Source organism: Arvicola amphibius, chromosome 2, assembly GCF_903992535.2.
Source record: "Arvicola amphibius chromosome 2, mArvAmp1.2, whole genome shotgun sequence".
Classification (NCBI taxonomy): domain Eukaryota; kingdom Metazoa; phylum Chordata; class Mammalia; order Rodentia; family Cricetidae; genus Arvicola; species Arvicola amphibius.
The window spans coordinates 182,588,342-182,612,137 of record NC_052048.2 but is presented as its reverse complement, the minus strand read 5'-3'; the positions used below and the strand labels follow the sequence as shown (position 1 = coordinate 182,612,137).

The 23,796-nt window shown below is 37.2% G+C and overlaps 1 protein-coding gene across 1 annotated transcript in view; it reads left to right on the top strand.

Annotated features, from left to right (window-relative positions):
* Nucleotides 1-23,796, top strand: part of Mtpn (myotrophin) — a 34,127-nt gene that overhangs the window by 2,218 nt on the left and 8,113 nt on the right. The window contains exons 2-3 of the mRNA XM_038320598.2: nt 14,673-14,786; nt 15,576-15,659. Coding sequence (XP_038176526.1) covers nt 14,673-14,786; nt 15,576-15,659 — 198 coding nt within the window. The remainder of the gene's footprint in view (nt 1-14,672; nt 14,787-15,575; nt 15,660-23,796) is intronic.

Sequence of the window (23,796 nt, the reverse complement as noted above, 5' to 3'; positions counted from 1 at the left end):
TGAGCCTCTGGACGGTAGATGCTATGTTGTTTTGTATCCTCGTATCTCCAGTGTAACCCTAAGGAGTTTCACACATTAAAAGTTTATCTTCCTAGCAGGAAATTCTCCCTTAGCTTTGGCTCTAATAAACTTCACTAGCTATGTGGTAGTGATTACCATCCCTGGGTAGTTTATGTTCCACAGTGGTAGAAAGCACTCAGATTTTTTTTACTCATTTTCTATCATTTTCTAATGTATTTTTTTACCATCCTTTTTCTTTCTTTCTTTCTTTCTTTCTTTCTTTCTTTCTTTCTTCTTTTTTTTCTGAGACAGGGTTTCTCTGAATCTTTGGAGCCTATCCTGGAACTAGCTCTTCTAGACCAGGTTGGCCTCAAACTGCCTGATCCTGCCTCCCAAGTGCTGGGATTAAAGGTGTGCGCCACCACCGCCCGGCCTACCATCCTGTTTCTATATTCCCATTTTAAGAATGGGAAAAGTGAGTTTTGGAGAAGTTCATCTGACAAGGTTGCAGACTAACCCAACTTGGATTTAAACCAAAGGCTGGTCATATCCAAAGAATGCACTTTTTTCAAAGCTGTATCAGTCTGCTTTGAAGTAGTTGGGTTTTTTTTTTTTTTTTTTCATTTTCTTAGCTTACTAAGGCTTAGAGTCAACCCATTAAGAAAATAAGAGGCTTGGTAGAAGAACTTAGTCCTGACTGCATGAAGACAGAGAAGGCTTTTTTATTACATGTAACAGTTTAGAAATAATTAGCATAAAGACAAGTATCTGGTAAATTTAAATTCTCATCAGACTGTCTTGTACAGTATGTGTCTGTATGATGATTATTTGGTAGCTTGTGAAAAAATTTTATACTTTTTTTTTTAATTTAACTTTATTTTATGTGCATTGGTGTAAAGGTGTCAGATCCCCTGGAACTGGATCTTCAGACAGTTGTGAGCTGCCATGTGGGTGCTGGGAATTGAACCCTGGTCCTCTGGAAGAGCAGTCAGTGCTCTTAACCGCTGAGCCATCTCTCCAGCCCCCAGAAAATTTTTTTATAATCATAAACTTAGTACTTATGTTTGTATTTGTGATCATCCAGAAAAAGGTAATGGTGTATGTTAACTTTAGGAAGAAATGGATAACTAAGTTACTGAAATGTCTATTCGTAATTGCTTAAACACTTTAAAAAAGAATGTGTTCTTAACATTTTCTATATTTGACCTTTGTGGTGTAATATGTAGATATTATTATCACATCAACCCATGAGTGTAATTTTAGACATCTAGAGGTAAAACTAAGTAATTCGCCCAAGATCTTGAAGTTCTCGAGCAGGTAGTAGGAGTGAGACTTTCACAGGCTATGAAGGGCTTTCAGAATTCCTTGATTCCAGAATTCATATATTCTTGGCCTTCACTTCTAAATAGTCTCAGATAACTAAGGAGATGTGTTGCTGCTGTGTATATAAAAATTAAAGATTGGGCAGGATGATAATGGTCCCTTGAGGCTATTTAGAGATAGACTCTACCATAGCCTTTGAGGATCCAAGGTTCCTTCAGTGGCGTGCTGGTGAGTTGTGCTGATGAGTAGCCTGTAGCTTCTCCAACAGCTCTAATATGTACACTCTCTGGTTGATGTGTACTTCTGTTTCTCTGGCTGTGAAACACTGTACATTAGGTCTCTAACTTCCTTTCTCTGTGGTTTCTCTCCAACCCCCATTCTAATTACATCTGCCTTTGACACTCTAATCGGCTTGGCAAGCAACAGGAGCTCACCATGTGAAGGACTGGCTCTCTTGAGTCAAGAGAGATGTATCAAGTCTAATCTTTGGAAACTGCAAGACTTACTGGGATCTTTTTCCACTTCTCTAAAAAGAGAGAGGCCAATTTTAAAGTGGTCCAGAGTCCGCCATTTGTTGCTTTATGTCAACTTGTTTACTTTTTAAAACATTTTAAAATTAAATTAAATGTTTTTCTTACAACATTTTATCACTTGCCTGTAAGAAAGCTTTTATCAGCTTTTGGGAAATAAAGGTGCTATTGGTGAAATTTAATGCAGTTTAAATATTTATCTTTCTATTATACTTTGTCTTTTTTCTCAGATGAAATATTAACAGGATCTTTCAAAAATATACAGAAAACAAAAATTAGATCATAATCCTACTATCCTAGTAATCTTAAGAAGTAAAATGAGGTGCTTAGGGAGATGGCCCAGCAGATAATGTACTTGTCCAAGCCTGAGGACTGGAGTTCAGTTCTTTGGCCCCAGGATGCAGAAAAAGGATCTCTAGAAAAAGCTGGCTAGCTAGATGAGCTGAATCAGCAAATTCTGGGTTTAGGACCCTACTTTAGTGAATTGGTGGATAATGATCAAGGAAGACAGCCATCAACTCCTGGCCTACACGTGCGCACACACACACACACGGGGATGGGGCATCAAAGTCAGATTACTTCAGACACAGATTTGAAAATGCAGCAGTTGGGACTAAAAGTTGAAGACCTCTCATCCCAGCCTCTGAGCTGTGAGCAAAGTTAAGCATTCTAAAGTGGTGTGTATAGTTAATCTCAGAAAAACTTTGGAAATTCACTTAGTCGTCCATTTTCTCCACTTAAAAGTTTTTTAAACACTCTGCACTTGCTCTTAGTTCCTTAATTTATCTAAGCATGCTATATATTGAAATTAGTTACTCTGAAATGGTATGTAATATTTCATTGTATGGGTATGATATAATGAATTATTTATGATAAGCCTTTTATTTCTAGTTTATTTTTACATTAAACAATATTAGGGTGATCATGTTTGTATTTTAACAACTTTTGAGAATAGATCCACATTTTGAGTGTAAAAAGTTTGATGTCTTTAGGTACACATGGACAATGCACTGTGAACAGCCCTAAATATCACTAAACTTTTTGATTTCGCCATTGGATAGGTAAAAAATGGTATGTTGCTTTAATTTGTATTTTGATAAAGGTTGAACATTTTAGGACATTATTAGCCATTTGTATTCTTTCTCTACTTGTTTTTCTTTTTCTTCCCACCTTTTTTTTTTTGTTTTGAATCTTATTCTTTAGTCCAGTCTGTCCTGGAACTTGCTCTGTACCTAGCCTCGCCCTGAACTGACTTACCCTTTCTGGTCCTACAGTTAAGGTGTGTCCCACAACATCTGATTCCATTTATTTGTACATTTGTTCATTTTATAAAATTATATCATTGGCCCATTTATAAATTATGTGAATCCTATAAATTGAGTTTTTTGTCATGTAAGTTTTGTTCCCAGTATATCTCTTTGAGTGTAGTTTACTGAATTATATAATATTGTGACTGTCATGATGTCTTAGTTATGGTTATTATTATTGTGACCAAAGGCAACTTGAGGAAGAGGTTTATTTGACTTACATATCCAAATTCACATTCCATTGAGGGAAACCGAAGCAGAAACTCAGTTAGGCCCGGAACCTGGATGCAGGAGCTGATGTAGAGTCCATGCAGGAGTGCTGATTCCTGACTTGTTCCTTATGGCTTACTTAGCCTGCTGTATTTTATAGAATCTAGGACCCCTAGCCCGGGGGTGACACCACCCATAATGGGCCATGCCCTCTCCCACCAATCACTAATTAAGAAAATGTCCTACAACATGATCTATGGAAGCATTTTTTCTCAACTGAGTGTCTCTCCTCTCAAATGACTGTAGCCTTTGTCAAGTTGACATAAAACTAGCAAGCACGCATGGTAATTTTCAATGCTTATTAGCTGTTGTTAATATTTGTATGTTTATAAGCAAAGCCACTTAAAAGACACCTAATTAACTTGAACATCAACAGATGAATGGATTAAGGAAATGTGTATTTTCAGAATAAAATTTATACAGGCATAAAGAAAGTGAAATTATAACATTTGCAGAGAAGTGGATGGAACTGTAAGTTATTATATTAAGTAAGCAAATCTTAGAAAGACAAGTACTATTTTCTCTCATATGTAAACCATCTAAAAATGTGTGTAGGCCATGAAACCAGAAGGGAGATCTTGAGAAGAAAGGAATCTGAAGGGAATGGGGGCAAAGATAGGGTAATAGGATCCGTACAACATGAATGCAAAGGGAGGAAACTGAGTAAAGGAGGAGACCCTGTGATGGGATGCAGGGAAAGGATCAGCTAGCACAGCATATATTGAGAGATGTGTGAGCATCCATGATTCAGATTATTACTTTGTATGCTAAGTTTTAAAAGTGTTTTAGAATAAGAACAACAAAAAGTAACATCTAGTCCAACACTACATAAGGAAAACTTGCACGTTAAAAGCCTTAACTAGGACCTTGCTACTAGAATTGGGACTTGAGTTCGGTTTTTCTAAATCTGAAATGAATATACTTTTTCAAAGTCAACTCTGTGTTTTCGAATGGAGTACTCTATACTAGCTATTCCTGCTGTGGGAATGGTGGGGGTTTTGTCCTGCTCCATCTGCTTGGTAAATTTCTGCTTTTGTCGGTCAGCTTTTTAACATGCTAGAATGAACTATCTAAAATATCCAACTTAGTACTAGGGAAAGTGGCTTAATTAGTTCACAGCTCTGGAAGTTCAGGAGCATGGAGCTGACACTGCCTCAGTTCTGGTGAGGTCCCTGTTGGCGGTGTCACATCATAGTGATGGCAAGATTCAGAGGTGGGAGTGTGGGAACCAGCCACAGGACAGTGAAGCTAGGCTAGGGAGCTGAGAGGTCAGATTCAGGCTTTCATAGTTGGCCTCTCCAAGAACTACCTAAATCCCTTCCCAGGGGCAGCACCTAGCCTTAGATAATAAAGTAGCAACCACGCACACACCCAAAATTTCACCAGCTTTCACACCACCACCCTGAGAACCAAGCTTTCAGCGCATGAACCCTTAGGGAACAAACCACTTCCAGATCTGTTACTGTGTGTATTCGAGTTTGGGTTTATGTGTTTTGTTACATAAAACTCCCGGCTTGGGCAGTTAGACCAGAATTGCATCTCAGCATCTCTTACAGATCTTTCTTGCTGAGTTTGTGCTGTAGAGTTTTTTTTGAACTTTGGGGAGCCAGAGTTAACTGACCAATTCTGACTTTGCAGAATAAATCCTAGTAGACAGTAGACAGAGAAAGGAGAGTGGGAAGTAGGAGAGAAAAATGAGAATTCAAATTTCACCTTAATGGCTGCTTTAAAAAAATTAAGAAGGAAACCCAAAAGGAGCTTTTATAGATGTCGAGTAGTTAGTACTACATATATATATATAGTGTGTGTGTGTGTGTGTGTGTGTGTGTGTGTGTGTGTGTGTTTGAATAGTGCTTCTGAGAATTAGGCAACTCTCTTTCCCCAGAAGCTTTCAGCTAATCTTGTGAGATACCATGGCTAGTGGAGCATTTGTCTCATGAGGGGAGTCTTGCAAGCAACTGAAGCCCCTTTCTGATTTGGTGGAGTTAGTTCCCTGCAGTACAATATGAATCTTGATGGAATGTGAAGCCTGGCCCACACCACAACAAAATCCAAGAAATAAATTGCTTTCTCCTGCCCACACAGGAAATGACGCAAAACCCAAATATGACTAATTGGATGCTTGTGACTAGAGCTGAATATAAAAGCTTAAGCACAGTGAAGGACAGTAAAGGATGCAGTGCACAAGAAGACACTCGGTTTAGAAAGCCACAGTAGTGCCTATCTTGTCCATGCTTCTCTTATGGCCGTTTTTTTTTTTTTTTTTGGTTTTTCGAGACAGGGTTTCTCTGCAGCTTTTTTAGAGCCTGTCCTGGACCTAGCTCTTGTAGACCAGGCTGGCCTCGAACTCACAGAGATCCGCCTGCCTCTGCCTCCCAAGTGCTGGGATTAAAGGCGTGCGCCACCACCGCCCGACCTTATGGCCGGTTTTAACTTTTAGTTCTTGACTGAAAGCCTTATTTCTTACACATTTCTTCAACCTGCTCAGCAATTCTGAGAACTACATTGGTGCCTTGTTAGTGTGTTACACTTCATAGTCAATCCGAATGGGCTTCTATTGGTCGTTTTTAATTGCCAACTCTTCCTGGGTTTTTTGTCTTTTTAAAAGACAGAAATCATCTTTATTTAAAAGAAAACAAAGAAATTATCTTTGTATTTCCAATTATTGTCACAATTATCTACTCTACAGTTTAGTTAAATTTTAATTGAATTGGATATTTGAAGAAGCTAGTCATTCCTTGTTTTCAAAGTTGGTTTGCCATACATACCTCTAGTTGGTGTAAGTGATATTCTTTTTTTTTTTCTTAGAAATAGCCCTTCGTCTTCAAACTCGTGGTTGTTGTAAACTTCTTGAACTTTATGTCGTTCCCGATGATTTTAGTGACAATAGTTGTTTACATATCTTGCCAGTTTTGACTTTTGTCTTGTGACCATCATTTTGGAATTGTAGTTAAGTGTTTTCAAAATTTGATGCTTTGTGAATAGTAAGAATCATCAATAGGTTTTTCTTACTAGTAACCTAAAAGAACTTGTTGATGCCTCAGCCTTCTCATCTAAAACAGGATCATGATGCTGCCAGCTCGTATTTTACACGGTTTTTAAAGAGACATCAAATGTGTCTAAAAAGAGCAACATCTCCACTGCATGTTGCAGCTGTGCAATAATATTTGCTATTTATGTTGTCTGTGCAGATTATTCTCAGAGAGAAGGCTAAGGCAAGAAGCTGGCAAACTTGGCTTTGTTTTCATAAATGACCAGTTAGTACATATTTTAGGTCTTGTCAGCCGCCATATGGTCTCTATCTCTGCTGTTGTGCAGAAGCAGGCATAGATAGTATGTAAACAACTGAAGAGTTGAATGTGCTATTTGTGTGCCAATAAAACTTTATTTACCAAAAATAGGCAACAGGCTTGATTTGACCCATTAGCCATAGATTACTCATCTTTACATAAGACTGAAGTTGAAAAAAATGAATTCATCCAGTAGACTAAATTTTCTTCTTTATCAAGACTTTGACATCTAAAATAAGTAAGATATATGATAAAATAGAAGTTTTATTTTGAGGGTGTTTCTGAAAATCCATTTCAGAAATCCTTATGGTTTAAAGATACTGAACTGTAATGAAAACCAAAGCATGGAAAGCCGTATGTGAGACATTAACTAAAATGCTCTAAACAAAAAAGCATAGTCTCCAGTGAATTTGAAACTTAGGCAAGAGATGTGGATCATTCTATAAATTGAGCATTAGAAATATTTATTCACAAATGTGCAAACAAATTAACCTAAGTTCTTAAACTGAAGGAATTTCTAGAGAATCTTCAGCTGTCAAAGTGTTCAGCAAAATATTCTAGAATTGTCTCCCCAGCTCTGGTGCAAGTCCCATGACCTGGTTTGAGTTCTAATTCCAGCAGTGAAAGAGAAGGCTGGTTAGCACAGTTTTCACTGGTCCACTCATAATTCAGCAAGTACCAGTTGAGCACCTACAGTATTAGATAAGCGTGAACACAGCAGAAGTTAGTGCTTCTAAGGATATGTGTTCAGTGGGGGTTCATTTGAGTGTCCAAGAAAACAGCAAATACAATGACTGTGTGGGTTGTAAAGTTGTTTTTCTTAAATACATGAAATATGGATAAAACTCAGTAGCTTTACATTTTATTAGTAAAATACAACTCTAAGAAAAATAGATGCTATAAGATCCATGATAAATTTATATTTGCTTCCAATAGAAAGAAAAATCAACACTAAAATATCAGGTTTAAATCAGAATTCCAGTAATTAAAAAAGAATGTCCTTTCTTTGAGTACTGTGCTGTATGTATATAGTCAACACAGCAATATATACATGTGGATACATGTGTCATTTAACTAGGCAGGGAAGTCAGCGAAGAGAGAACTGAGTAACTCCCTAACTCTCACAGCTGAGTCACAGGAGGACAGGATTTCAGCTCTGACCCGAGTCACTCCAAAGAACACTCTTGTTCCTTTCCCCTCATTATGCTTTGAATGTGTCAGGACCACCAATGATTTGTGAGGGGAGGGGTAAAATCTTCCTCCCCACTGCTTCCTTCTCTTGTCACAGGTTTGTTTACAAATATAACCTTTATATCCGTAATCCGTTGAATAAAATAGCAACACTTTCCAGAATGCAATTGTTTTCAGAAGGAATTCCAATTATGGGTCACTGAGTTTGTATCTTGTAAATAAAGCTACATTTTTGTCTTTTTTTTTTCAAACTGAGATAAAACGTAGTATTTTGCATGTGTTTCTTAATTTGATAAGCATTTCTTCATATTATATACACACCTTTAGCTACTAAACTTTTAGTTTTATACCACAAATAAAACTTTTCTTTAAAACAACTTAAGTATTTTAGTTGCAAAATATATGTTTGACTAACGACTTTCAGACCTTAGGAGAAAAATTAAGGGTCATTTAGCAAACAAACTAACTGTATAAAATTTAAGGATTTTCTGTAATTTGAATCACTTAATTGGTTATTTTGAACAAAAAAAAATGCTAAGTTGAAGTAAATGCTTGAGTAGGGGAATACCATTAGGGGCTTAACTTCATAGATTCTTCTTCAAACCCTTTTTATTATAGGTCAGAAAGGTAGATAGCTAAAACTGTGTTGCCTTAAAATACTTGACAACTGTTAAGCATTGCATTTCTTTAGGCTTAAAATTTTTTGTAGCACATTGTATTTTTCACTCCATTAGTACTGGTATATTAATAAGAAAAGCCTGTCATATACACATATATGGATACATACACACGAAATCTGAAGTACTTGTTCACCAGATTTTGTAACCTTCATTCTTAAATGTTTTTTTTTTTATTACTGCGAAAAGTAACATTTTTTTCTGTCTTTCCTGTAAGATCTTTTGTAGAAGATCTACAGCCATCACTGCCCACTACGGAAGTGTTTTTTAAGTAGTTTGTCAGTGAACTGCCTCTCAATTAGGAAACTGTCTGAGATGAGTGCCCTGTTTAACTGTAGAAAGTGATCACTGTGGTCTTGATTTTAACTAGTAATAAGTAGTTAAAGAGTCTACATTATTATATATTAATTGAGCATGTGCCTATTAAATATAGTTGTGGGAATTACTATTCATTACTTTCAATGAACTTTATGTTACTAAATAATATCAATAACATTGAAGATTTATAGCTTATTTATATACCAATTAACTTTTTAGAAGGCAGGGGAAAGGTCGGAGATCTATATCATCCCTTTTTACTTTCTGTTGTCAGTTTTTCAGTATTAGAAAGTTGCAGATAAAGTACCAGCGCTTTTCTCACCTTTTGCCTGCATTGCCTTCCCAGGTGGATTTGAACCCACTGCTCTGCTGTAATTCGTAATTCTGGAACTGGTACAGTGATGTAACTCTCTGCAAAATCACATCCTGAGGTGCAAATTCTAACTAGTGAGGTGGGTGGGGTGAGAAAATAGGGTGCATGTGGGAGAAGGTAGGAAGTGGGGGCCAGAATAGTCATCTCAGAAGGGTCTTATGATCTTAAAAATTTTAGAGAGACAGGGAATACTTAACACTGACTGAACATTGGCTCAACTGTAGAATTTAATACATTTGCTGTTTGCTTTCTACTCAGTCAGGTGTCTAGTGTTAATTTACATGCTGTCCTACAAAATTGTCACACATAGCCTGCTTTTTAGTAGCTTTGGGGGACATTAGTCTCTTGTGACAGTACAATATGAACTCGTGCCTTAGATCTTGGTTTCACAAACTGCTTATTCGGAAATCAAAGGAAGAGAAATACTTGTTTCTTTTCATCTAAAGAAAGTTATCAGCAAGAGTCAGGTGGCCATTTAATATCAAACGTTTTTATGTCTTTATTTCTGTTGTTCACATGAACCTAACCTAGTGTAGTTTAAGATCCATAGAAAAGATCTGGAGTTAAAGGAGAAATCTGTGCCTCTAAATGTGTGCCACACAGGATCTGAGTGGTAGTCATAAACACACCATCCAGTGTTCCATTTGTATGACAGTAGTTTTTACACATACGCACGCGCGCGCGCGCACACACACACACACTCCACAGATTTCTATGCATGTTTCTATTCCATGTTAAGACCAGCTAAGAAAATAGGCAAAGATTGAAGAAGACTGGGAGAAAAAAACCTGGTACTTTTACTCACGCCTGCTGTGCCTTGGATGCAGAGGACTGGGGTGCGTGCTTCTTGTCTGTGCTCTGTTCATCAGTTTTCTTGCTGTTGTCCACATAAAGACACACAACTAACTTAAACATGTTTAAGTACAAAATTAATGTCTCTGCTTTTTGTTTTGCATTCTCCTTTATCATTTGTTAATACTCTTAGTTTTGTGGTGAAACATGCCGAGAATATGCGCAGTCATAAGCAAAGTCACAGTAAACTCTGGTTGAGGTCTGAGAGTAACACCAGCCGTGGTGATGGGAGTAAAGTTGCAGTCTCTGCTCTCTCTGTGGCCTTCAGAGTCGAACAAGAAGGGACGCAGACACCTGAAAGTTAATTCACAGTAAAGGGAAGCTGCCAGGGAGGAAAGGTTTTGATCATTCTCTTGGTTGAATTCCTATAATTTTGCTGTTCTTAGGACACAAAACTTAATGGCACTCATATTTGCTTTCCCCTAAAGGCAGCTAATTCTTTTATTCAGTCAGGACTTCCTGTTTCATTTCAAGCAAGTAAAAACTGTCTAACTTATACTAAATATTTGTTGAGTTAAATCAAGTTAAGTAGTAGGTCTTTTTCTGGTACCAGGTTTTATCTTTTCTAACTTTGTCTACTTTTATAAGTACAATTCAAGGTAACAGTACATTTTAAACAACATTTTTACTTTGAAAATATTTTTTTTTCTATTTTATTTGGTGTTGTGTTAAATCTATTTTTGTTGAACTTATTTATGTCAGATATTAAGTATATGGCCATGGCCACTTGTATCACTTTGTCTTTTTGAGAACTGTTTTTACAGCCATGTGTGCATACAAGTCTTTCCTAGTCTAGGAGGTGAGAAAGCAGAGAAGTTGTGGAGAAACATAATAACTGAGGACCTTGCCGGGCGGTGGTGGCGCACGCCTTTAATCCCAGCACTCGGGAGGCAGAGGCAGGCGGATCTCTGAGTTCGAGGCCAGCCTGGTCTACAAGAGCTAGTTCCAGGACAGGCTCTAGAAACTACAGGGAAACACTGTCTTGAAAAACCAAAATAAATAAATAAATAAATAACTGAGGACCTTTACCTGGGAGAGAGAAAAGGGAGCTATAGATGATTTGGATGCAGCCACCAGCCAAGGCCCATAGCTCATTGCTACCCATATGCTAGGTAGCAGTAGTTGCCTGAAGCCTAATACTTCTGCACAGAGCTCTTTTTGCATGGTTAAATACCCTTCTCTTCACAGAAAATAGGAAGTAAGCAGATAATGAAAATTTAAGATTTAAATAACCAGGGGAGGGTTCCTAACAACTCAGAGGGTATGATTCTTAAAGCAAGCTTTTGTAATATCTTTGTCTTCCTTAGAAGACTAGTGCCAACCTCAGAATTAGTTGATAAATCTCCCCATCCCTTCTGTTTCCTGAAGTGTGTAGAACAGGTCCAAAGACTTCCGAAAGTATTTGTAAGTTTCCTTGTGAGGTGTGTGTAGAGTCTGGTGCTGGCATTTAATATGCTTTACCCTTCTCTCTGTTCATGTTTCAGAATAGCTGAGCAGCTGCATTGATCTTCCTGAGTCACCTTTTTATTGTTCTCCATGGTGTCCTGTTTTCAGTTTACTTGATTTTTACTCTGACCTTCTATTCTTTTGTCCTTTTTGCTTTGCTTTAAGTTACTTTTTCTAATTTTATTTTGGTGAATGTAGAAAAGACATTATCTTAAGACATTATCTTAAACCCTTCCACTTTTCTAGTACATTTAATGCTGTATACTTCTCGGTGCTGCTTTGCAGAGAGAACCCTGTGTTGTGGTTACTCACAGTCTTTGCAGAGAGAACCCTGTACTGTGGTCATCACAGGCTTTGCAGAGAGAACCCTGTACTGTGGTCATCACAGGCTTTGCAGAGAGAACCCTGTACTGTGGTCATCACAGTCTTTGCAGTGTTGTCACTTGTCAGCCAGAATAGCCTTGTAATGCAAGTGTGAGGGGTGAAGGAGAAAGTGTAAACATGGCTGCTCCATACGTGTTTGCAGCCTTGTATTAAGAATCCAACATGATTCAGAGCACTGTCATTTTAACAAAAGCAACCTCCTCGGTACTTATTAAGGGTGTTTATTTACTGTGTTTTAGTATAATGGTCCATACAGATAATACTGATATGAAAAGAAAATAATAGTAATGGGAGGAAAACTTATCAGTGATCTCATCAGTACCCCTTGTCGACTTGTATTTCATTTGACTAGAATGTAAGATGGTACAGCAAATCACCTTTATTGTTTAAATTTGTTTCTAAACTATAAAATGTTAAGCCATATGTTCATATTTCAACCATTCTGCAGAAACTTGCTTTAACTCGGCTTTGGATAGTCTTTTAGTTCATGTATAAATTAATATCAGGACTTGCTCAGCATACTAGGTTCTGTCTTCAGTTCCACATAAAACCAGGTGTGTGAATGCCTGTGGTCCCTTCATTCAGACTTCCAGTCTGAGCTACATGAGACCCTGACTCATCAATTAATGGATAGGATGGATGGATAGATGGGTTAAACCAATACCAATGCTCCATAAAAATGATAGTTAACTTTTATTAAACATTTAGCTCTGTGTTAAGCATTATACCACATACTCCTTATTTATCCCCGCAGTTGAACTTTAACCATGTGGAGCGTACAGATATTTTCACTCTAGCTCACTGTTAAGGATCTAAGGTTTAGGAAGTGAGTAGTCTCTGGTCCTGGAACTACATGGAATAGTTGGAACACTGTCCATTCTCCCCCAGGGGTCTTAAGATCTATGCGCCTGTCTTTATATATTTTAAGTCGCTGTTGTAACAGATGTACCATCAGGTGTCACATGTTCCATTCAAAAACAGCTCGTATGTCCGTGGTGGTTCCGTAACAAAACTCCAGTGAGGCGGCAGCTGTCAGGTTTCTAAGTACTGTTTAGTTTTTAAATCTGTTCTATGTTGTGTGCACAACAGCAAAATCATCCAACTACCAAACAACTCAGAAAATCAGGGAATGTCCTCATAATAAACCATGTTTGGCTGAATTGGCGTAAATAAACAGCCTGTTTGAAGTCACTGCTTTCCATTGCCATAGTAATCTTAACTTACAGAAAGGTTGTTTTATATCCATTAACTCGGAAGAGGAAATTAATTTCTGGTGAAACTCGCTCTTCTAAAGAGATGGTGTATTTGCTCTATATGTTTGGGGTTAAGTGCTTTGCTTGGCTCATCCAGTTTAATCTCCACAATAGTTCTGTGAAAGCCAAGTACTTCAATCTCTCTCCATCTTAAATTATGAAAGCACGTAAACACAGAACATAAATACCTTGCCGAGTGTCTAGTGGTGATGAAGTGTGTATTCCTAACCCACACATCATACTGTAGGAAGAGGTAAAGAAGAAAAATATGATTTCTGTTCCTGGAATTTGCATCCCATTGAGAAAGAAAGAATACACATGTGAAATGTGGCAAAACCCTCTGTACCTAAATGATTGCTGTGGTTTTGAGGGAGGGAAAGCTTACCATATCTGTAAAAATGATGTGGATAAGAGAAATCGTGACTTTGCGTGGACTTAGGGAATCTATCACACTTGCATTAATGGGAAGGAAGGGAAGCACTGAGCTGAGTGAAAAGGATGGAAATTGAGGCGCTTGAAAGCACTGCTGGTGATGGCTGTGGAATGTTAAGGCTTTGACCTCTTTATCCAGGGTTTGGTGAATTGACTAGTCTAAGCTAAGTGAATAGTATTGTTATTGAGAAAATAAACTTTTAGGCATTTTGCTACTCTGTTAAAATCTGAACTCTCCTATAAAATGAAGCAAATTTGAATTAGAAGTATCATGGCACTGTAGAAAGAAAAACTATTCTTTTTTAGCTTTACATTTGATGTATAAAAAGGCCCTTATCCAAGGGATTAGAAATTATGTATATAGCACAGTACCAAAAATACAGACGTTTTTCACTAGAAAAGTTAATGTCTTAACACTGCATCCCTGTTATCAAGATTAAGCCATGTTCTTCTGGTAACCATGCGATGATGAGTTATTGTTTTTGGTTATAGAACACTTAATTTTTTCAAATTAGGTCATCTCCATACACTAAGTGGCAAGTTGCATTCATTGGAAACCATGCCTGCTTTTGTTCACCTTTGTCCTCTAATGCCTGGCGGTGTGCTTGTTTTACTGCACCACTTTAGTAAATACCGAAAAAATTAAATGATTATAAGTTTAATTTCTGATAGTCATATAGTCATAGAAAATACAAAATCTTAGTACTTGAACTTAGCAGTCTTCTGTGGTTGCATATCGACAGTATACTGACTGAACTCATTTGAGGTAATAAACACAATGATACATCTCATTGCGTTTAGCATTATTACTTAAATTGTTTTCAGCTTGCCTAATCATGAGTTGAGTACCATGTTATTATGCAGACTGTGACTTCTTTACATTTTCATTTTACTTTGCAAAAAATAGAATTTTCGTAAAAACTCAAGTTTTTATAGAAATTTAAAAAAAAATCAGATGCCTTGTTTGTTTCCCTCTTCAGTTTCTTATCCATATAAACGTTGTTTTTATCTGGCTGCTCTGACAAGGGAGAAGATGTCAACCGGACACTAGAAGGTGGAAGAAAGCCTCTTCATTACGCAGCAGATTGTGGACAGCTGGAAATCCTGGAATTTCTGCTTCTGAAAGGAGCAGATATTAATGTATGTATTATACATACATTAATACTTAATGGTATATGTATAATAGATATCATTCTAGAAAAGTCTGTCGTGCTTCAAGGAATTTTTGCTGTAGGTTTATGAGTTACTTTAAATAATATAGTCCTACACAAACCATTCTTTAAGTTAATGAATTGTTTACTGTCTCCCCCACTTGGCTATTGCTTTTCAAGTTCTAAAACTTGGAGAGTTACCACTGTAGGTAGTAGATGCTGTCTATCATGTAATGGCACATAGGACCCGGAAGTAGTAGGCTGCACTAGCCTGGACCATGAGATAAATGTGAAAAAGTCATCAGGCAGGAGTGTCATCTCCTGACTTGAGCCCTCTGTAATTTCAGGATTTTAGGAAATCGTTTAGGTGATAATAATAGTGAAAGAGATAACTTTTTGCCATGTCAGTTGACCCAACTTGGCTGTCTAGTATTGCCTCCTTATTAGTATTCTTACTTCCTCCTTCCTTTCTGAACCACACTGGTGTTTCTACAACAGTGGAGAAGCTAGGTTCATAGAAACTAGTCACATAAGGGGCAGATAAAAGATTTGAGTTTAGGTCAGATTTCCTCTCCACACTGATTGCCAAGAGAAGACACTATGTGTGTACTTTTGCTTCTTGTTAACTTTTAAATGACTGGAAACTTGTATTTTTTTTTTTTTACAAAAAGAAAAATGGTATTAATTTTGAAATAGTCATAAGAATTCCCTAGTTAGATATAGAAAGAAGATTTAAAAAGAAGAAAAGTAGATAAAATTATCTCTTTGATGTCTATAGGCTCCAGATAAACATCATATTACCCCTCTTCTGTCTGCTGTCTATGAGGGTCACGTTTCCTGTGTGAAGTTGCTTCTGTCAAAGGTAAGGCCAATGTTCATTTTATCTCTTATTTTAAAATCCTCATTGATTTGGAACTAAACTAAGTGTGACTGCAGGAACAGAAATTGAGATCTAGAACAGTGTTAGTTATAATTGCTGGCTACAAACTGTTTGCTTCCAGTTTGTGATGGTTAAAGTGCTTGGCCTAGCTTCCTTCTTTAAAACATCTTGTTAAGTAAAAGAAGTCAGCTAAAGTAAGCAAGCATTAACGGCATAAAAAATGTTATCGTGAATGAGTAAATGTGCATCCTGGTACAGGCTGATAGAGCACATTAAGTAGCGGGTTTGGAATTCTACACTTTATTTTCTGTAGTCTATACTGAGAAAGATCAGAAGTACTTAAGAGCTCTCTAGTTTGTTGATATCATTGAAGCAGTGATGATTCTAGGAGTTTTCTGATGTTTCTGTTTTTGTTAATACACAATAAGAGTACAGGATCCAGCCTTGGGAGTAGCTAATTACTAACAACCATTCTAGCTGTGTTGTATTCTATAAGGGAAGAAATCTCTATAGAGTAAGTCACCAAGCTTGTATTTTATGACCATACACTGACTCATTTCCACTTGGGATCTTAGATTACAGCCTGCTAAAAGAAAGCAGTAAGGAAAAAGAAAAAGAAATTAAATTAGTGTGTACATACAAAGATTTGTCAAGTCCTGATGCAAAATATTTATGTAATCCATAGAGAATAGTTTTTATTGTAACTAAGACTGAAGGTGGGCTTTGCACATGCTGCTTGAGTTTCAGTGTAATAGAGAGAACTGGGGAGGATTTACACTTTTGTCTTTACACTTAGTCACTACCCCTTAGAGCTCTACAGTGCGCCCTTAACACTGGTGTTGAGCTCTACTCTTAAATCCATATCAAAAAATAACTAGGTAAATGTGTGGTTTTTATTCTTTTATAATAAATTCAATTCATTCTCCCCTTAGCCATTTCTTGAACTACATATAGAACATTTTTTTCTTTCTGATATACTTGTTTTTCTTTATACGAAAACAAAACAAGACATAGTTATCTTAGAGAGGGATCAGTCACTGTTCTACATTCTTTAGTGTCAAAATATTATTCTTCAACTCATTTAGACCTGTATTTATAAGTTTCCTTGTTAAAGAATCTTCTACAAATGTAATTCCTAGCCAGGCAGTGGTGGCGCATGCCTTTAATCCCAGCACTCAGGAAGTAGAGACAGGCAGATGTTTGAGGCCAGCCTGGTCTACAAGAGCTAGTGCCAGGACAGGCTCCAAAGCTACAGAGAAACCCTGTCTCAAAAAACAAACAAACAAAAAAGAATTCTTAATAGGCCAACTTGATTTGCATATATTAGGCTCTCCAATTGTGTCCTAATAAATGCTTTATAAATATGTTCCATGTTGCCAAATTACTGAGTTATGTTAACCAGTTTGTTTTTTATTTTACTTATATTTTCCTGAGTCTGTAGTTTTGTTAGCCAGTTTTTTTGTTTTGTTTTGTTTTTAAATCAGTGGTACCCCATCAGAAATTCCTTATTGCTAAAACAGGGCTATTCCAATGTATCTTTTAAAAGATGTAGTCAGAAGCCAGGCAGTGGTGGCGCACACCTTTAATCCTAGCACTTGGGAGGCAAAGGCAGGTGGATCTCTGTGAATTCAAGGCCAGCTTGGACTACAAAGCTAGTTCCAGCATAGCTAGGGCTGTTCCACAGAGAAACCCTATCTCAAAAAACACAAACAAAAAGATGCAGTCAGTATTTATATCAATTCTGACTTCCAAAGCTAGGATCCTTATAGATTCTAGAATCGTTCACATTTGTTATTTCATATGCAACTATTATGCTGTTAGCATAAGGATAAAATAATAAGCAGCAATTTAGAAACATTCAGTATGATCACAGCTAATAGAACATAGAAACAAAGAAAACTGTTGGAATCAAAACTGTGTGTGCCAAGTAATAATTTACTCACAAGTCAAATACCACAAGCATTCTCTGTCTCTATGAATAAAGAGACTGTATATCTCAAGGAAATTTAACTGCCTGAAGGCCTGACAAAATTTAATGGATTCAAAATCTGTCCCAAGATGTAAGTTCAACAGCCTGTGTTCTCTCTACCATTTAAAAAATGCCTTTGGAATTAATCAGAGCAGTTTGTGAGGCATGGAACGTACCTATATCTATAGATAGAAAGAGATGCAGACTTATGTTTAATTGCTGAGCTGATAAATTAGAAAAATGCAGAGATCCACAGATATCAGGCTTCTATTTCAAGACTGAGATCTAACCACATGTGCTTGCTTCCCAGTTTTTTGGGGGGGGTGGGGATTATTTGTTGGTTTGGGAGTTTGTTTATTATTATGTGTGTGGGGGGGGGGTGTTTCTCCCAACTGACAGAAAAGACTTTTTTAATTAATGAACCCATGCCTTGTAGTGTATCATACAAAGGGGATTCATTCATTAAACATTAGATAAGAAATGGTAGTGAACCCTTAAAACATAGAAAGCAAAGAAAGTAGATTCAAAGAAAACATTTTCAACTGTATTCTAGATAGGATTTTTACAAAAGGTAAGAGATGATCCAAGACTGCTCCAAGCCCAGAGGTAATGTTCACTAAGACCAGAGAATTGGTAAAGTGAGTGTGTGATATTGACACCCACGAGGGAAGAGTAGTGAATAACAACACAGCATCAAGTGATAGAAGGGCCAAGCTTACTGTGGTTCAGCCTGTTTTTATCAAAGCAAAAATAGACTCTGTAATCATGTGTCATTTAGAATTATAATTAGCTCAGTTGAATGAAGTTCTCCTTTTTGCCCTAAAAAGTCCTTATGAGGAAATTCTTTGAACTGTAAGCACTGAATATCAGTGCTATAAAAATAAAGGCCAGTCTCCTGTAATCTCAGCACTTGGGTTGTGGAGGCAAGCTAAAGAGTTCAGGATCAGCCTGAGCTACATGAGACCCTAACAGGCATACCTAACAAGCATACCATGGGTTAGGGCTAGAGTACCAGTGTTCTGTGCCTTCGCAAACCATGTGGTCTTAGTCATAATTTTGCAATAACAGCTCCATATATTCCATCGAGTAGGAAGTAAAATGTCATTTACAAAAACAAGTATTTAGACTGTAGTTTGCTGTTCAGCCCCCACTATAGCTCACAAGTACTTTGGATTTTATAGTAAGCATCATTTTAAAGCCTTAACTTTAGTGGCAAGGTGGTTCTTCCTAACTTGAATGTGCATTAGCTTGGACTTGTTAACACTTGGAAACAAATGTAGCCAAACAAGAGTTCACCAAACACTGATCTGGATCTCCATGGTTCATTACTAAACTCTTCCAATTCATAGTTCAAGTGTCAGAGTGATAGCATGAGTACATTATTTGAAGAAGATCAATGGTAAAATCATATATTTTTTTACCTCTACTATTTTTAACAAATGGGCTTTTATAAGCCCCAAACTCAGTTTTTTTCGAGTTACATATGTTACTTTTAAGGTTAAAAAAAAAATACCCCAAGAGAAAGTAGCAGCTTTACAATGTTACGTTCAACATTTCTTACATCATTTACCAGGTACTAAACTTTCTACATTATTTCTTGTTAAAAATCCCTTATAATTTATATAATTTTTTATGGTTTATATAAGTGATAATAAAGGATTTTTAAGTAGTTCAGTATCCTTGTTCTTTAATCCTAGGGGGGAAAAATCATTTCTAAATCTGTTTGTATAGGGTGTTATAGAAAAATACCCTTAATATACCTACCCTAAAAATACCCTACTTCTGTTACCGGTCACTATTAAATGTTACTTTTTTGTGATAAACTGATAGCAGACTACATTGCTTATGTAGTATGCACTGCTTTTAAAGATAATAGGAGCTAGGTAGGCATGGTGGGTTATCCCTGTAATCCCAAAACTCAGAACACAAGCAGGAAGATCTGAGGCCAGCCTGGGCTATAGATCAGGACTGTCTCAAGCAGCCAAAACAAACAAATAAGGTAGGAATGGGAATCCTTTTAAATAAACATGTTACATCCCATGTACTGTATCTTAGATTATAAAAACAGCATATTTAATTTGTTTTCATAAACCATCATTCTGTTACTAATTATATTTAACATTTTGGGGGCTTTATCTTCCAGGAAGATGTCCAAAAGAAACTTTTCTTTTCTTTCTTTGCTTCATACTGTGGCAAAGAACTTAACCTCCTTAAGAAGTCTACTTGTAAATGGGATGGGGTGGGGGGATGGGGGGGGTGGGGAAGGAATCATAACAATCCATTATTGTACAGCTCTAATTTTAATGATTCATGACTATTTGGATCACTCTGTAATCTATTTCTCTCATTTGTTAAGATTTAAACAAAATAGTCTGCTAAGAAAATAGAACCATCTTCTCTGTTAACAAGAACTTTTATTGTTTTTATTGAGCTATACATTTTTCTTCACTCCCCTCCCTACCTCCCCCTTCCGTCTACCCTCTCCCGTGACCCCCCCCCCCCCATGCTCCCAATTTACTCAGGAGATCTTGTCTTTTTCTCTTTTGTAGATCCATGTATGTCTCTCTTAGGGTCCTTTTTGTTGTCTAGGTTGTCTGGGGTTGTGGACCTAGGTTGGTTTTTTTCCTTTGCTTTATGTCTAGAAGCCACTTGTGAGTGAGTACATACTATATTTGTCTTTCTGGATCTGAGTTACCTCACTCAATATAGTTTTTTCTTCTAGATCCATCCATTTGCCTGCAGATTTTGAGATGCCATTATTGTTTACTGCTGTGTAGTGCTCCATTGTAAATGTCCCACATTTTCTTTATCTGTTCTTTAGTTGAGGGGCATCAAGGCTGTTTCCAGGTTCTGGCTGCTATGAATATAGCTGAGCACATGTCCTTGTGGTAAGATTGAGCGTCTTTCGGATAGATATCCGACAGCAGTATTGCCAGTAGATTGTTTTCCTAATTTTCTGAGAAATCACCATACTGATTTCTAAAGCGGCTGTACAGCTTTGCACTCCCACCAGCAATGGAAGAGTGTTCCCTTTACCCCACATCCTCTCCAGCATAAGCTGTCATCGGTTTAAGAAGAATTTTTTATTGTTGTTGTTTAAACTAGCTTATAAATGTAGTGGGTCTCCATATGGTACCTTTATATGTACTTGTTGTAGTTGACTCTCCCCTACCCTCTTCTCTTCCTCTCCATGTTCCTTGTCTGCACTTAACCCCTTCCCCCACCAGTGTCTCTGCTTCCACTGTCATCGCCTGTGTTCGTCTCTTCTGCTCAGCCTTTCTCCCTTAAATTCCTTTTGTTCTTTCTTGTGTCCCTTTGTAGTTTCTGGGCCTCTGTACGTACTCATTCTCACATACAACAACAGAAAATTGTGAGCCAGGAGCCACATTAGAGAAAGAACATTTCCTGTTCATCTTTCTGAGTCTTGGTTCCATCCTTGGACTTTGCAGTTCCTACTATTGATGTTTTTAACAATGTGGGTTTTGCTTTTTTTTTTTTTTTTACAAGCAGCCTCTTGGGCATGAAACTTAGGTGCATTTCAAGTCCCTCACAATGTTGTCACCAGTAAAGCATCAGGTGTGTTTTGTGACTTGAACTGAGAATTAGATACATAAGATTAAGGAAGGACTGGGAATCCGCCCTTTGCAGCATAAGCAAATAGATGAGCCAAAATTATTCACTAACTTAAGCCACAGTTAATGATTATTTGAAACCTTAAAATTTCCGTAGAAGTGTTAAGTTTAGCTTCAAATAATATTTAGGGCCTCTGACTCTCAAAGAATCCAACATTCCCTTCTCAGTTGCCTTATTTTAAGAGGAGATTGCATCATAAAGAGACTAGCAAAAATTGGCCCAATAATAACTAAAGAACTGTTATGCTAGGTTTATTAATCTCTTAAATAAATGTGCCATTTAAGTTTAATATTTTCATCCAGTCAGCTCTTTGAAGCTGGAGCACATCATTATTTCAGATGGTTTCTGCTGGTGACAGATGCTGTATGTTACAGCATCTCCTCTCACTCCTGCTTCCCAGGTGATCTGGTTTGAACACATTCATTAACATCTCATTATAAGTTTACTCTATTGGAACATGGGCCAGTCCATAAGAGCATAAAATAACTCACAGCTAAGTTAACACTTTCAAAGTGCAAGTACTGTTTTTAAATTTTAAAATAGATCAGGCCACCTAATTTATCCCAACAATCTTGTGAAGTAGGAATGTGGAAAGTGTGGGTTTTATTGTTAGGAAAACTGTACATAAGAGTGAGTAAACTTAGCCCAGGTTCACACAGCTGGTTTAAACAAAATGACATGAGCTGTCTAGTTGATAATGAGAAAGAATTTAGTTGACTCTTGGCTTTGAAGGCTGAGAAGTATGAACAGATGCTACAAATAACTTTCAAGAGCCATTGTACTACATCATCTTTTATCAAATTGACACACAGGAGTGACTGTCACAAGGCCACACATTCAAGCCATATCAGGGGTGTGGACATTGAAACTAGCCCAGCTCCCGTGACCCTCTGTGACCACCACATTACAGCCAAGTAAGTGTGCTGTGTGTGCAAGCTATTTGCTGCACTGTAATTTGTCAGTAAATACTGACTACTCAGGATTGATAGACTTAGCAGACTAGAGAACACTTACTGCTGCAAGAGTGATGGGTCCCTGAAACATGCTTCCTGAAAGAAGTTTGTTTCAAGGATCAGCACCCCTTTAAAACGTAGGATGTTCCAACTACTAGAAGAGCTCAGTACTGAATATCCTTGGAGAAAACAGTTGAAAGATGCATTTGTACTTATTCCATAATATTTGTGGGGGGGGGGAATCATGTGAAACTTTCAAATGTTCTTTTTATTCTTCTTAACCAAAAAAAAAAGGTTTACTTTAGAGACATTAACATCTAATTTCACAAGGAGTAACAGAACAAATACACATCATTATATCTGCAACTAGAAATGGATAGTAGTCACTTTGTTCAAATAAGAAATAAAATCAAATATAAGGTTGTGTAACATTGCACTTATGTGTTTGTGAACAGGGGGAGGGTCCTCCAGGCATGAGTTGAGGTAGCTACTTGGAACGCTTTTGAAATACTTGACTCTTGAAAGCTAAGTGAGGTTGAAGCTAGAGGGAACCATCAGTAAAGTACTCGCTGTGCAAACAGAGTCCAGATTCTCAGTACCCACAGAAAAGCTGGATATAGCAGTGCTCAGTTGTAGTCTCAGTTGCTGGGGAGATGGACACAAGAGAATCCCTAAAGCTCAGTAGCCAGCCAGACTTGCCCTTTGGTGAGCTCCAGGGCTAGTGAGAGCTCTGTCTCCATAAAATAAAGTAGGGCACAGTTAAGGAAGACACACAGCATTGACCTCTGGTATCTGAGCATAAGTATACATACATACATACATACATAAAACACATGCGCGCACGCGCACACACAGATGAGATGACACATCCTGTCTCTGCGTTTTACGAGGCTCTGTACTTTCTCATAAGACACACAGTGAAGATGCAGATATCCAAGGGAACTATGTCTCATCCTAACACTTTTGCAAAAAGGCCATGGGTAATCCCACTAAATATGTACAGAGTACAGAACTCAAAGTCGGAAGCGCTGACTGACCCTAGACAAGTTTCTTATCTCTCTGAACTTAAGAACCCCAATATATAAAATAGTTAACAGTGCCCGCTTCATAACACTGGTGAGAGAAAAACGGTAACATTTGTCTATGATATATTGAAAACCCAAAATTACCAAAATGTAAAGGCCATAATAATGTTTAGTATTAAATTAAAATTCATGGAACTACTACTGTCTAAGCTGTCCTTACATCATGTATCTAGGATTAATATGCAACTTAAATGTGCTGTCAAGTCCTGTACCAGTAAATATAATTTTACAATGTATGTAGTTTACGTATTTGGATAGTTTCTAATGTCACTAAATACCTCCAAAATGGAACAGTATCTGTAAGATCCTTAGCAATGGTAATATTTAAATACACATTCAAACAGTTAAAAGTTTCTCTGATTTGTAGTATTCTGATACAGTAGGAAATGGTAGCACATACTTAGATTGGATGATAGGAAAGGGAAGTTTCCTTGGATTGGATGCAGATGTTTACTACAGTAAGAGACTGATGTGACTTA